General features: G+C 47.2%; 1 protein-coding gene across 1 annotated transcript in view; it reads right to left on the bottom strand.

The window, feature by feature from the left end:
- LOC147700491 (uncharacterized) overlaps positions 1-16,746 on the bottom strand; it is a 108,450-nt gene that overhangs the window by 17,471 nt on the left and 74,233 nt on the right. Inside the window, exon 4 of the mRNA XM_086928431.1 lies at positions 14,625-14,768. Coding sequence (XP_086784557.1) covers positions 14,625-14,768 — 144 coding nt within the window. The remainder of the gene's footprint in view (positions 1-14,624; positions 14,769-16,746) is intronic.

Genomic DNA, 16,746 nt, shown 5'->3' with positions numbered 1-16,746 from the left:
CTATACAAGTGCACAGACAGCACACCCTGTGCTAAGATGCCAGCAGAAATTCCTTTACAAAGGAAAAGCATCACCTTAACTGGCCATGCCTTCCCCCTGCTGTGCACATCTTCACACCCCATGCTCACAACCCATCAAGTGCTTAGGTGAAATCCCTGCCTTCAGGCAAGGATTTCACCTCTGCACCACTCCAAAAGGAAACACAAGAGGTCAGGGCAGGGGGGTCGGTTCACTCGCTGAAACTTTTCAGAGGCTCGCTGTCTGGCTCGGGCTGCTGGGCCTCTCAGGAATCATTAAAACAATCACATTCTCGGATCGGATGCGCAGCCTTCCTGCACCATTTCAGTGCGTGTCATCTTAGCCCAGGCAGAGGAGGCGACGGGGGGGGGGGGGGGGGGGCGTTGGGGCTGAAGCCCGGTGAGCCCAATGGGTGTTGCGCGCCTGCCCCTCTGTCCGCCACTCCTCAAAGGCACTCAAATGCATGCAACTCCACTCTAATCTGCTACATTTTGTACTATAATTAGGCTGTCCGAAATTCGGTTTAAACTGAGTCTGCTCGAGAATACCCTACCGGTGCGAAAATCAGGTGACCCGGTTTAAACCGAGTGTCACTGATTTTTTACATATTTGTTACAGCATATTTGTTACACTGCTTGGCCACTTGAGGGAGCCAAAGGAGTACAAAAAAGCAGTATACTGGCACTTGCAATGCGGAAGCTAACACCGGGAAACAATGAGTCACCCCCATTAAATAAGTTCTGCGAGGGAGCTGTTTTACAGGCAAGAAGGCGGGGCCTCATTCTGTGGTGCATTATTTGACCAGCCTTTGCGGTCCGATCACTATGGAAACAAATTAGAGTGATTGGCCGATAAGAAAGCTGGTTGAGTGGATGAGCCTCCTGCATAGGTCTTGGTGCGGACACAGCAAATCCAAAAGCAGAGGAGGACTGGCCAATAGAAATCTTGAGTTGTTGAGGCAAGTCACTGCCTCAAAAAGCATAACAGAATTGGGGCCAAGTCAGTAACGTCAGTTACTGGCTGACAAATCATGCCACTTTTCTAGCACAGGGGCATGAAACATTCCTGGCAATTAGGCTCAAAATATAACACATTTTCCATTGTGACGGACAGGGTCTACTCTGCCTCTCATCATTCTGTGGTCGATATAATTTGTATTATTTATGTGACCTTCCTTTAAGTACGACTAGCATTATTTACAAGGAAGGAGGTTGGGGACTGCGATTTTTATCAATAATAAAATTAACATAATTAATCAATGAGATTTACCCACCTGATGGGATGGCGCAGTAAGGAGGTTGTGTGGGACTCTAAGATCCTGCCAGGCAGATGCGCAACGCCCAAGGAGCTCAAAGGATTGCAGTGTAAAACCCCACCCACCCTCTCCCATTTTCTGTCGTGTGTGCCATCCCGGGCTAGACAGCTTCTCGGGCACACAGAGCCGCACCCGAGCACTTCACAGGTCTTTAAAAAGACCATTTACGTATTAAGGAGGCTTTGCTGTGTTTTCACCCCCTCATCGTCTATTGCTGGAAGAATTAAGGATTCCCGCACCCAGAATTTGGCTCTCGTTGCGACTGCTGCCAGGTGGGACTGGTGCAGGGCTAAGTGGAGTGTGCAGGGCGCTGGATGCCTGGAGACGTGTGAACTGATTGCAATTGGAAGCCTGGCTTCCAAGCACCCCCACAGTCTGACAGCAGAATAGCAGGATTTATGGAGTACATATGTATTCAATGAGAGTCACTGAGGGCAGCCGAGGGATGGGACTGCTACAATCACACTGATAAAGAAATGTTCGCCAAGTCCGGGGGGGGGGGTAGTTGGACTTCTAGCCCTTCTCCCCTAACCTGACGCACAGGCGAGCCTGCTCAAAAAGGATTGAGGGAAGAATGTTAAAAGTTAGACCAACGCATTCTTCATGCCTCACATTCATGACAAACGGCGGCAATTTATTTCCTATGCTCTGTGCTTGTTTTATGCACAAACACTCATTGATGCTGCATTCATTTTGCCACAGACCTTCGCTGCAACTCAACCCTAACTTGATCTGTGTTACCCCTGGCCCGGCCCTTACTGGTCTCGTTTCCTTAGGGTGTACACATGTTGACGCTAAGGCTAGCACCTGGAAGCTTTGAGATCTGACCAACCAGGCCCCCTGCCTGCCTGGCTGTTGTGGTCTGCTGTCTGTCTTACTGCGGGCGCACCGGGTACTTCACAGGTCTTTAAAAAGACCATTTACTTAACGAGGCTTTGTTGTTATCCGCCCCTTCTTAGAGTTCCTGCAGCTACACTCTTGCAGCTACACTTGTATATGTCTTTACGAATATCCTGGAAGCCAGAGCCGACCCACCGAAACCCATGGGCTGGACTGATCACTTCCTTGTTAAATTTACGATACCGGCTAATATCCAACACAACAAGGATACACCACCCTCCCGTCTTAAACGACCCTGGCATAAGCTACAATATCAGGATCTCTTTACTATTTTAGGAGAACTTACCCTCGCAACCACTGAGGATATCAATACGTCCTATGCCTCTTTCCAGGATTGGATCACCAAAGGACTTGATGCCCTCATACCTGCTAAATGGACTAGAGGACGTAGCTCTCCCTCTAACCCATGGTATGATGAGAATTTAAAGCTGCTTAGAAAGGAATGCAAGGTAGCAGAGCGTAATTGGTGAAAGGAATATATAGACAAGAATAAAGCTTTCTACCTGTCCAAACTGAAATCATAGCACAAAGCTATACGCACGACCCGTGCATCATTCTATGCTAAGGAAATCAATACTAGCTCTAACCCCACGAAAACCATCTTTAAACTGGTTCAAAAACTGCAAAACGGTGGCAATCCTGTCTCATGCATTTCCTCGACGCAGCAGTGTGAGGACCTAGCCACCTTCTTTATTGAAAAGGTGAGGAAAATTTACAACACCTTTCCACAGAATCCCCTTGATCACACTAAATCCCCAAATGTTTATTTTAAAGGCACCAGACTTACTTGTCTGTCTGCTATCTCTCATGGAGATCTTGTCAAACTCTGCATAAGGGTGAAATCCGGCGCCCCTTCTGATCCCATGAGACCGGCCCAATTTCTAGAGGCTCTGGACTTTTTTCTCCCATCCTTCGCCACACTCCTCAACCTCTCCTTCTCCTCTGCAACTGTCCCTACCTTCTGGAAACAGGCATGGGTTACCCCCATTATTAAAAAACCGACCCTGGACCCCACAAAACCAGAGAACTATAGGCCCATCATCTCACTGTTACCCTGGGTATCCAAACTGGCAGAGGCTCATGCCAACGCCAGTCTCTCAGACCATATGGCCCAAAACAACATCTTGGACCCCTCCCAACACGGGTTCCGGCCAGGGCACAGTACGGAGTCCGCCCGTCTATCCACCACCGAACATCTTCGGAAGGTACTAGATGCCGGTCAAAGTGCTGTGCTGATATTACTTGATCTCAGCGCAGCCTTTGATACGGTCTCACATAACATCCTGCTGAGCCGCCTGGAAGACATAGGGATCAGTGACCTGGCCCTGGAATGGTTCCGCTCTTTCCTGACGGACAGATCCTTCCGTGTCTCAGCACCCCCGTTTACCTCCCAATCTCACCTTATTGGCCAAGGAGTTCCGCAGGGATCGGCTCTTAGTCCATCTCTTTTTAACCTGTATGTGCAGCCTCTCGCGCAGTGGCCAGAGAATGGGGCCTTACGCTGGTGTCGTATGCCGACGACACACAGCTAGCAATCTCTCTTTCGGAGGCCCCCTGTTAGACCTGGCACCTTGGCGTGAGTCTCCCTTCCACTTTTTGCTGATGTGCCTCCGATGTTTTGCTGGTTTTCCGATACTCAGGGCACTGCGCCACGGCTGATCCGTGCCGCAGTGCAAGTGCTCCCTACTGTAAATTGTACATACGATTGGTATCCATGATTGGTGCATTGGATTTACTGTTAGTCCCTAGTAAAGCGCACGAGAGAGTGCCGGGGCTTGTAGATGCCAATACTGCTGGTGGGCCTGCAGCGCTGGTTGCGCCACCCACCGAAGCAGCCGTAAAGATGTGTCTGGGAACTGCGACCGCAGAACCCGCGTGCGGTCTCGTACTGTCACGCTAGCTGGGCAAGTGTCCCCACTTGCCAGCACCGACCCTTCCCTTGACTACATATTAGTCACCCCTATGGTAGGCCTGCGGGCAGGGTGCATTGTAGGTGCAAGGTAGGACAAGCCCTGATGTGCGTGGCATGTCCTAGTAGTGACTTACAACGAAGACCGTATTTCACTACTGAAGGCTACCTGCTCCATTAGGCCAGACTGAGCTGCGATGGTTATTACACCCTATAATCCCCGCAGGCTCAAGGAGCATGGTAGTGAGTCATGTTTAGTATGCCTGAACTCAGGATAAGGAGATATTTCTTGTAGTCAAGTTTATTTCAGTATCCTTGGTTTGCAAATGCTACTTTTAGAAAGTTAGCATTTGCTTGCTTAACCATTTCAGCCGCCTCTGCTGGTGTGTATCTGACTGTCTGGGATGTGTGAGTGACAGGGCTGGAGGGATGACCGGTGGTGAATGCGCAGATTACACCTTAGTGGGAGGTAGGAGCTTGACTCGAGCTGTCACTGTGCTCGACCTCCACAATGCTGACTCCACCCTCCTGGGGAGCGGCGGATGACTCTGCCGGCACCTGGCCCAGGAAGGGCGAAGCCCCCATCAACAAGGTACTCTGGCCACTCCTGTCCGGACAATGCTGGCTCCACCTCCTGTGGGGCGTCTGATGCGCCTGCCCCTCACACTGAAAGCAGAAGCCGGAGTACACCCGCGGGGGTACTCCAGAACTGAGAGTGGCTATGCAAAGGCCCCCCTGGCCTGCGAGAACAAAAGAATTGGCCTATAAAAGACGGAGCCCTGCTCCTTGAAAATTAGATCCGGTTTGGGCCACAGAAAGACTCTGCCCTACGAGAAGGACCGTGAGAGACAAGGAAGGGTGCTGACTCTTGCCTGTGTCTGGTGCCTTGCTGCTGAAGGAGAGGAAGACAATAAGACTACGAAAAGATTATTGTGCTACTTGTGCCAAACTCTGCAAAGAGATCTCCAAGGGCTTGCAACTGAACTTGCCCCCTGACCAGCGTCCCAGGACCAGTGGACGCTACCCCCTTGGAAAAGCGACTGCGGGTGCTGACCATCGCCGCAGCACTGACGGAGGAATCTCCTCTTAGGCATCGACACCCTCCCGACCACCGTGACCGGGGCCCAAGGCAACAGCAGAAGCAAAGTGAGGACCAGCCGCCGCTGGCCCGAACACCGTGACCGCAACTGCACCGGGAGCCCGAGAGCAAAGCAACGGAGGACCCGTCCGGTCCGAGCTATCGAGGTGACTGCATAGCGAGCAGTCACTCACCTGCAAGGACGGACAGTTGCCCTACGAGAATCCACCAAGTCGGTAAGCCTGCCCGACAGCCCAGCTGTGAGCCCACAGCTGCACCGACATTTGGCTGGGTACGTCCTGCACTTGGGGACCGTACTGCCACTTGTCACAACCGCACAGCCGCCGCCTCCAGGGTCGGAGCGGACGACGAGGAGAGGACCCTGCCGCCACAGAACACCGCTGCTCCGGACGACCAGTGACCTGCTCGGCCGAAGAGCCGCAACGATCAGCGACCCCGGGAAGGCAACGCGACGTGGGACAGACCCCTTGGAAGCCGCCGGCTCCACAAGAACTTTGAATACCACCGGCCTACGGGCCTCAAGAGAACTTCCATTAGAACTGTGGTAACCCGAATTACGTAACTGGCAACCGTCTTCATAAAGTTATTGACTGTATTCACAAGCCTGCTTAAAATCTATATAAAGATATATATTTTTACAAGAATACAGTCTGGTCTCGTTGTGTGGTGGGTTGGTTGTAAAGGTGTACTGTTGCAAGTGTTTAACCCTATGTGCCCCAAAGATTAGCCTACGACTGCTTAAGCCACACTACCTAGAGGGTAAGCAGAGGTTGTCTGGAAGGTAACCCTCAGCCCTGACGAGGAAGAGAGAGTCCCTGCTTGTCGCTAGTGTTGCACTGCGCCAACTAGAGCCTCCCTCTTCCTACACCCCCTCAACCTCTGCCATGAGATTCAGGGATGGACTGGCTGCAGTTGCCCGCTGGATGACGGGTAACTGTTTACAACTCAATGCAGGGAAAACTGAGGTGCTGCTCCTCGGTAAGAACACCAGCTGCTGGAATGACCATTGGTGGCCTTCCTCGCTCGTCCCTATTCCCCAGTCCAAACCCCTGGTAAAAAACCTTGGAGTCTGGTTGGACTCCTCGCTGAGCTACCAAACTCACACCAAAAAAGTAGCAGCTACGTGCATTGGCTTACTAAGAAGCCTCAACCCTATTCTTGGGTTCTTTGACCCCAAAACACGGCAGCTCATAGTCCAATCCATCATCCTCTCCCGGCTGGACTATGCTAGCGTTCTATTGCTAGGCGCCAACAAAGCAGAGACAACTAGGCTGCAACGTATTCAGAACTCTGCGGCCCGAGCTATAGTTGGTCTTCCTAGGAGATGCTCTGTTAGAGCCACCATACGAAGACTCCACTGGCTCCCAGTGGAAGCACGAATCCAATTTAAGGCCCTTACCACTGCCTTCAAAATTCTTAAAACGAATGGCCCTGAACTCCTCCGCCCGCTTCTTACACTCTACTCCCCCCAGCGCAATCTGCGCTCCCTAGGTCAACATCTAGTAGTGGTTCCCCTCACTAAACTCTGCCGTATCGGGAGGCGCTCCTTCAGAGCCCTGGGAGCTAAACTTTGGAACTCCCTTCCCCCGAACATTCGTCGGCTTGAAAATCTTTCCGCTTTTCGCAAAGCAATAAAAACCCACCTGTTCCCACTGTCCTAGCCCCCTGGCCCCCCTCCTTCTCAGTAGGTTTGCTATGGTTTTTCAGCGCCGGGACGCCCTGTTGCTGGGGCAGCTGTTGCGCTTCAACAAAATCGTAACATAACATAACATATGGAAAACAGCTAGAGCTCGAGCACTCAGCCACTAGAAAACAAAGGTAATTAATTTATTTTTTCTAATTCACATGTGCGTGCTTTTTTGTTGGGAATACAGAGGCACAGATCCGTTCTAATGAATGAAATCCTTGTTTAAAGCGCTATGTACCCTGCAGTGTAAATCGTGTTGTATTTAACGTGCAACAAGCTTCCCAAGTTTGGCAAGTTATATACATTGTTTGTGGAAGGAAAAGTGTAACGATTAAACCAGCCATAGGCAGCCTTTACTTTCCACCAGTACATTTCACAAGAGTTCTATAGATTTGTCTGACTATGGGGTGTTTTGTGAAGTATTCTTTGATTTTTTTTATTGGGAGTCTCTTTTCCTCCCGTTGGTTTGTGCATATTTGCCATTAATTACATGGTTGGTTTGCTTCGAAGGTCTTTAGAATAATCAATTGCATTTGCTGTGCAATATGCATTGGTTAGCCCGCTCATTTGATTCCCTAAACGGCAAGCCTTCTGTTTTCTCTTGGCAGCTGTTTACTGTTTGTGTAGGCCACCCCTTCTGTGTTTTCCCCCAGTCACGTGACCGCATCTGTTATAAACAAAAGACGAGGTCATGTAGCGATGTCGATTTAGTCAGATGGTTTATTCAAGTTAAGGGGTAGAAAAACCCGACCAGCAAGACCGGGACCAAACGGGCAATAACGGCCGTTAGGACCAAACACTGGCCACGTAGTGGAAGCAGGCAGCTCGAGCTCAGCACGAGATGCACGCTGAGGATAGGGAGAATATAACACATCTCCTTTCCTTAAACAGTGGAAAAGGAAGACGTACTAAAGTAAATTAAGCAAGGATGCACAGCAGAACACAAAAAGAAGACACTGCTTAGAACACGCAGTTTTGACTTTTAAGAACAAAGTACCAAGTAACACAAAACCAGGTAAATGGCATTGCTTAGAACATAAGCTTTTCAAGTAACATAAGACCATGTAACCCCACACCCTTCCTTAGGCAAGCGAAAATTACACAAAACCAAACGGGCAATAACGGCCGTTAGGACCGAACACTGGCCACGTAGTGGAAGCAGGCAGCTCGAGCTCAGCACGAGATGCACGCTGAGGATAGGGAGAATATAACACATCTCCTTTCCTTAAACAGTGGAAAAGGAAGACGTACTAAAGTAAATTAAGCAAGGATGCACAGCAGAACACAAAAAGAAGACACTGCTTAGAACACGCAGTTTTGACTTTTAAGAACAAAGTACCAAGTAACACAAAACCAGGTAAATGGCATTGCTTAGAACATAAGCTTTTCAAGTAACATAAGACCATGTAACCCCACACCCTTCCTTAGGCAAGCGAAAATTACACAAAACCAAACGGGCAATAACGGCCGTTAGGACCGAACACTGGCCACGTAGTGGAAGCAGGCAGCTCGAGCTCAGCACGAGATGCACGCTGAGGATAGGGAGAATATAACAGCATCGCTTCTATTTTTTTGCAGAACTTTAAATATTCCGATTTTCCTTAGCTGTACATTTTGATGGCAGCGGTATCCGGCCTGAAAATGTTTGTCATGATATGATCAAGGAATGCATGGTCACTCACTTGTGTTGCACGAAGTTCTGTAAAATAGCGTCTTACCGTCTTATGTAACGGTTAATGGTGTTGGCATACATTTTTTGTATTATAAAATCTGTCTGTGTAGATAGAATATTCCCATCTGATTACGTCACTAGGTAGGTAGAACATATGTCCAGCACATCAGTAGACATATGTTTGTGACAGATGTGTCTTGCCAAAGTATTGGGGATAGTGACATAACAAGCACATATTCTACGTCATGCCGGGTACACCCCCCGCCTTTGAGACCCCTAAGCTTTTATTTCAAGGTGCATCTTTAGGATTTATTTTGGTATTTGATCAGGGCATTGGAGGCACCCCTTGGAGAATTTCTTAATTCCCCTATGCATCAGTTTTGCGGTCTCTCCTGTTGTATCACGTGCCCTTTTTGGTGCAACTAGTGTTATTTGCATTCGCTTCTTTGAAACTGTGTAATTTAGGACAGATGTCAGTAGATGACAAAATAAAGCATTACAGAATGGCATGTTATCTGCATGCAAGCCCCAAACACAGGTCTCGTCTACTTAGTTGGCTAAACAATGCGTTTTATTGTGATTTGACTGTTTATTCAGTGGGATTATTGTAATATGAGCATTGGGTTACGTGTCATTGGGAGGGGCACTCCAAGTTACAATTTGGTCACAGCATACAAGGCCTTGTCGTTGGTGCCATTTTGCTTATTTTTTACCCCATCTTGTGAGAGAAGAGGAACTTCCAACGGGTTGTTGAGCAACAACATCTGGGTTTAGCTCGAGAAACCATGTGGGTGTAGGCAAACATTTCTGCTCTCTGTCAGGCAGTCATATGTTTCAGAGCCTACATTTGTCTGTTCTGGTGCTCAACCTGGGAGCAGAATATATTTTCTGTTTTTTGCGGGGTAAATTTAGGAAGGTCACTGCCTTCAGAGCTCATAACTGAGCAGGCAAAGTTATCTTAACCTGTAGAGACACCTACTTCAGTTGAGGTAATCACAGCAACTAGGGCCTTTTCTGCTCCTGCTGTGTGTGTGTGGAGACAATTTGAGAGTGTTCACTACCTCTACCTCTGCAGACTTTGGCTTTTGCTCCTCCTTTAGAATAGAAATGTCCCTTCACCAACCATGGCTTTTGAAGTCAATGAAGCCTCATTGTGATACTCTGCACAAGTGTTAGATCCCTACCGTAAAGGAGAATTTTCTCCAGAGTTTGCAAAGTTCAGCTTCTTTCTTGACTGTTTTAATACCTCTGAGGGCCTATGCACCCAGTTCAACGCATATTTTGCAGAACATGGTCCAGAGATTGTCAACCTTTAGGTGCACCAGCATTGGCATGGAAAGCTACGTCAGTGGCCAGAGTTGGCAAATTGTGTACTGGCTGTTTTGGCGTTGCCAGTCTCAAGTGCCAATGGAGAGAGAGCACGAATTACCAAAGACTCACTGAAGAAATACTGTGTGGTGTACTACAATAAAATTGTCTTTGGACCTCATATACACTGTAAGTACACTGTCTCGATATTGTGCATCAATGAAGCAAGCAAGCAATAATAAAAGCAGAGCGTTCCATAAACACCGGTAAAACACGGTGTCAGTTGTTTTTTATGGCGCGAAAATGAGTAAACACTGAAAAGCACTGTTTTTGCCAGGTATTGAAATCACTGGAAAACACTGACAAAACACCACCATAAATTACCAAAAATAGAAACTGAAAGCAGGAAAGCCTAACTATAATCCACTGTACGCCACTCCACTGTACGTCACTCCTCTGTACGCTACTCCACTGTACGCCTCTCCTCTAAGGCACTCCAATGCATGCAACTCCACTCTATGTTGCTAGATTATACGCTATCCCATTGGACGTCTTTTGACTGTATGTCACTCAATTGTATGGTAATTCACTGTGTGCCACTCCAGTCTAAGCCACTCCACTGTACCCCACTCCTCTATGTCACTCCAATGCATGTAACTCCACTCTATGTCGCTAGATTATACTTTATCCCATTGGACGTCTTTCGAATGTATGTCACTCAATTGTATGGTAATCCACTGTGTGCCACTCAAGTCTAGGCCACTCAAGTCTAGGCCACTCCACTGTATGGCACTCCTTTATGGCACTCCAATGCATGTAACTTCACTCTATGTCGCTAGATTATATGCTATCTCATTGAACGTTCTTCGACTGTATGTCACTCAATTGTACGGTAATCCACTCTACCATACTCCACTGTGTGCCACTCCAGTCTACGCCACTCCACTGTGCCCCACTTCACTCTATGCTAATACATTCTATACTATGGCACTTTACTCCACTCTACAGTATGCCACTGTACACCAGTACACGCTACACACTCCAGTCTACGCTATTAGACTGTATGCAACTCAACTCTACAACACTCTACTGTACAGTATTCCACTCTACCACACTCCACTTTCCACAGACAGAGTCTTCTTATCTCCATTATACACCACTCCACTGTAAGCTACTTCTTTCTAAGCTATTCCACTCTACTCCACACCACTGTATACCACAACACTGTATGTTATTACACTGCATAACACTCCACTGTACCTAACTCCACTCTACACCACTGAAGTGTATATCACTCCATGCAATGCCACTCCATCATACACTATTGCATGTACACCACTCCACTGTATGCTATTCTACTCTACTTCACTCCACTCCACTCTGCTGTACGCCACCCCAGTCCACGCCAATGCACTGTATGCCACTTCACTGTACGCTATTATACTCTACGCTATTCCACTGTACGACACTAAACACTACTCCACTCCACTCTACCCTATTACACTGTACGTAACTCCACTGTACACCACTCCACCTTATGGATTTCCAATGGATCACACTGCACTATATGACACACCAGTCTATGGCACTCTACTGTACACTATTCCACTGTACTCCATACCACTCTACACTGTACGCTATGGCACTGTACACAAATCCGCTGTATGGTACTGTATGGTACTCCACTCTACGCTATTTCACTCCACAACACTCCACTGTACTCCACTCTGCACTATTACCCTGTACACAACTCCACTGTACACCACACCTGTCTAGCCTATTTTAGTGTGTGCAACACCACAATACACCACTCTACTGTATGGTATTCTGCTCTACCCCATTCTACTGTACGCTCCTCCGGTCTACTCCACTACATGCCATTCCACTGTACGCTACTCGACTATATGCAATTCCAGAGTATACTACTCCACTGTACGCTAGTACACTAAATGCTATTCCACTATATACCAATACACTCTACAATACTCCATTGTACATTATTCCACTTTATACCACTACACTGAAAGTTACTACACTCTACGTCACTCCAGTTTATGTAACTCCACTCTAAATCACTCCATTCTATGCTATTCCATTGTACGCCACTACCCATACGCTACTACTACACTGTATACCACTGCACTCAACCCAACTTCACTGTATGCCACTTGGCTGTAAACCATTCTTTGTATGCCACTCCACTGTACTGTACTTTACTGTAAGCTATTCCACTCTATACCACTTCACTGTACTCCACTCTATGCTATTCTACTCTATGCCGTTGTACTCTCTACCCCCCTCCACTCTACACTATCACACTGTATGCAACTACACTCAACGCCAGTCGGCTATATGGTATTCAACTTGACCGCATGCCACGCCTCTCCACTCTATTTCACTACACTGTATGCCACTTTACTGTGGATACCCTAGTAGACGGTATTCCACTCTATGCCACTCCAGTGTAAACCACTACACTGAAATGTATTCTACTGTATGCTACAACTGTGTACTACACTTCACAGTTCCACTCAACCATGCGCTACTCCAATCTGAGCCATTTCAATGTAGACCACTCTACTCTACAGTACTCCATTCTATGCTATTCCATTGGACACTACAAATACTCTATGTCACTCGACTATATGCTATTTCACTCTACCTTACTCCAAACTGTGCCACTCCATTGTGCGCCACTCCAATGTAGCGTATTGAACTCAGTGCTATTTCACTGTATCCCACTCCTTTGTACTCCACTGTATGCTATTCCAGTCTATGCCACTCCACTCCACCCAACTCCACTCCACACTACTCAAATCTACTCCACTCTACCACACTCTATGATACTCAACGAAAGTCTATGCCCTCCACTGTACTAAACAGTAATCTACTCTATAGCACTCCACTCTACAACACTTTTCTCTACTCTATGACATAACTCTAGTTTACTTTATGCTGCTAAACAACACTTTACTATACTCAACCACACTCCACACAACTCTCTCTGTGTCACTTTTCCTCACTTTACTCCACTCAAATCTACCACATACTTCTCCACACTATTCTACAGTACTCCACCGCTCCGCTCCGCTCTACACCACTCCACTCTAGAAATCTATATGACAATCAACTCTATCACACTTGATGTCAATCCCCTCTACCACACTGTAGCACACTTTACTTATCTCCACTCCACAACACTCTAATTCACTCTGTGCCTCTACACTATACTCCACTGTATGACACTTTCCAATGGAGTAACAAAAGACAGTTCACTCCACCGTATGCCATCGCACCCCACCCCACTCTCTGAGACTTTACTACATGCTGAGCTACGACAACCACTTTACTCCACTCCACACCACTCTACAACATAACACTACACTCTGACATTTTAATCCAGTCTATGCTACACAACTCCAATTGACTACACTTCACTATAATCTACGTACTCTACACCACTGTTCAACGCTCCTCTCTACATTGCTCAACTCTACCACACACTCCTTCACTCTTTTCATCTGTAATCTACAAAACTCTACTACACGGTATGCCACCCTTCTGTTCTCCAATTCAACCACATAAAGTCCACTTTGCAAGTCTATCCAAAAACACTCCACTGTACAACACTCTAAGACTTTCCAACGCTTTACGACACACTAGTCCACTTTACTGTATGACAGGCCACTAAAATGTATGACTGTACGCTACACCACTGAACTGGTACATACGAGCCGCTCAACTGTAGGAGGCACCACTCCACTCTATCATAATTTAATTCATTGTACGCTATCCCACTCTACTCTACTGTATTAAAGTCTACAATACTCCACTCTATAACACTACATTGTGTGACACAGTCCTTCTCTGTATGATACAACCATTTACGTAACAACACTCCTCTCGTTGAGATTGGACTCAATGATTTGAAACACATTTTATTAAAAATGTTAAAATATCATTGAAATTGAAAGAAAAAAAAACAAACGTTAAAGCTTAGTTTGAGTTAGGGAATCTTTATTTTTCCTATAAAAAATAATCAAATTGCACAATTAGAAATTACAAAGTTATAGATATACAGTTCAATTTTAACTGTAAGTAAAACTTTATTTGATCCAGACCTCTACTGCGCAAAATGAAAATAATTCCAAATACTCATCAAAATGCTTAGCTTCACTACAAGATGGTACAGTGGTAATGTTTAGCCACCATTACCACTGTACCATCTTGTAGTGAAGCTAAGCATTTTGATGAGTATTTGGAATTATTTTAATTTTGTATTTGTTCAATTTTAAATAATCAAACTCTTTCAAAATATTGTAAGTAGCGCACTTCCAAACACACTCCTTCTAGCTCGCTTGCCAGACAACCTAACTATAGTGTGATAGTACCTTGTATAGTTTACATAGTGACAGAGACTTACCATATTACTTCTATACCTCATTTTGTTTATCCTGTGTCCATCTAATAGATGTCAGTGTTTACAAAAAAGGGCCAGCAATGGTAAACCTGAAGTATATGCAGAGTATGTGTTCAGGGCTGTCCAGGAGCACAGGTGGTTTTCAATGTATGAAAGGCAGAGAACTGCAAAAAGTACATTCAAAGCAAATAGTGTTCTGTCCCAGTCTTGTATTTAACATGTAAATATACAGAACAACATGCATATTTATTCAAAATCAAATGTGTGTAGAAAGTTAAAAGGTAAATTTCTCTCACCTCTGTGGAGGCACAGAGTCTCTCTCAGATGAGGCTGTAAATCTCTCCATGGAGAGGAATCTTCTGTTCCAGGCTCATTCCTCACCCTGGGGCAGCTCTGTCCAGGGAGACGTCCTTGTCTGTCATGAAGGTTGTCCTGGGAAACTGGTACAGAGGAGGGAGAGACAGGTACAGAGAAACAGAGAGACAGAGAGAGGGGCAGGGAGAGAGAGACAGGTGCAGGGAGATGGAGGGAGGGAGGGGCGAGAGACAGAGAGAGGGGCAAGGCGAGAGATGGACGAAGAGAGAGACAGGTACAGAGAGAGAGAGAGAGAGAGGGGGGGGAGGGGGAGGCAAGGTCAGAGAGAGAGGGAGAGAGAGGGGGAGAGAGATAGTGAGAGGAGAGGATAGAAAGGTACAGAGAGAGAGGGAGGGAGAGGCAAGGCCAGAGAGATAGAGGGAGAGACAGGTAAAGAGAGACAGAGAAACAGAGAGAGGGACAGGGAGAGAGAGACAGGTACAGAGAGATAAAGGGAGGGAGGGGCGAGAGACAGGTACAGGGAGATGGAGGGAGGAAGGAGGGAGGCAGAGACAGGTACAGGGAGATAGAGAGAGGGAGGAGGGAGGAAAGAGGTAGAGACAGGCACAGAGAGACGAGGGCGAGAGGGTACAGAGAAATAGAGGGTGGAAGGAGGAAGAGACAGGTACAGAGAGATGGAGGGAGGGAGAGAGAAAGAGAGAGAGATAGATAGAGAGAGAGAGAGAGAGAGAGAGAGAGAGAGAGAGAGAGAGAGAGAGAGAGACAGGTCACAGAGGAGCCAGGGACAGGTACAGAGAGATCGAGGAAGGGAGAGAGAGAGACAGGCCAGAGAGGATCCAGGGAGGAGGGAGAGACAGGTACAGAGGAGGGAGAAACAGGTACAGAGCGAGAGGGGAAGAGAGAGAGACAGGTAAAGAGAGATGGAGGGAGGGAGAGACGAGACAGGTACATAGAGAGAGGGACAGGTACAGAAAGGATCCAGGGAGGGAGGAGGGGGGCGCAGGTACAGAGACAGAGAGAGGGAGGGACAGACAGGTACAGAGAGACAAAGGGAGGGAATAGGGAGAGACAGGTAGAGAGAGATGGAGGGAGGGAAGAGGGAGAGACAGGAACAGAAATATAGAGGAAGAGACAGGTACAGAGAGATGGAGAGAGGGAGGGAAGAGGGAGAGAAAGGTACAGAGAGATGGAGGGTGGGAGGAAGAGAGAGACAGAGAGGCACAGAGAGATAGAGGAAGGGAGTAGGGAGTAGGGAGAGACAGGTACAGAGAGAGGGGGGGAGACAGGAGACGGAGACAGGTACAGAGAGATAGAGGAAGGGATGAGGGAGAGACAGGTGCAAAGAGATAGAAGAAAGAGAAGGGAGAGAATTATACAGAGAGTTAGAAGGTAGGAGGGAGAGACAGGTACAGAGAGATAGAAGAAGGGAGGAGGGAGAGACAGGTATAGAGAGGCGGAGGGAGGGAGGGAGGAGGAGGGAGAGACAGGTACAGAGAGGAACCGAGGAGGGAGAGACAGATACAGAGAGATTGAGGAAAGGAGGGAGGAGGGGTAGACAGGTGCAGTGAGATAGAGGGAGGGAAAAGCAGTGGAAGAAAAAGGAAAGGGAGAGAAACAGTAATAGAGAAAGAGAGTGAAATGGATTAATGAATAAAGAAGAGGAAGAGAGTTGGCAGAGACAGTGGAAGCGAGAGAGAATGAGTGTTAGAGAGGAAGAGAAAGAGATAACGAGAGGAGTTCAGATCAACTGATGAAGTGGTTCATGCAACAAAGTGTTGAAATGTTTGTTGTGATCTGAGAGTGACTCCTCTTTGTGGGTCTGGCAGCAGAAAATTGAGGAATAAATATTGTATGACAAAGATATTGTGGCGTAAGTATCACACATTAGAGTCAGAAAATCTACACTCGAAGAGATTCACTTTTTGAAAATGATATTTTAGACACTATATTAAAGTCAGACATTATTTTAGTCAATGGCTCTGACACACAACCCTCTGTGTGTTTGTGTGTCTTTGCACAGCTGGAGGTAGAAGTGCTGTCCACAGTAACACAAGAGCATCAGCAGTGGTGGAGGTATCACAGACCAGGGATGAAGGACTGTGA

Source organism: Lissotriton vulgaris, chromosome 7 (genome assembly GCF_964263255.1).
Source record: "Lissotriton vulgaris chromosome 7, aLisVul1.2, whole genome shotgun sequence".
In the NCBI taxonomy this organism is placed as follows: domain Eukaryota; kingdom Metazoa; phylum Chordata; class Amphibia; order Caudata; family Salamandridae; genus Lissotriton; species Lissotriton vulgaris.
This window is presented reverse-complemented; position numbering and strand designations above follow the sequence as displayed.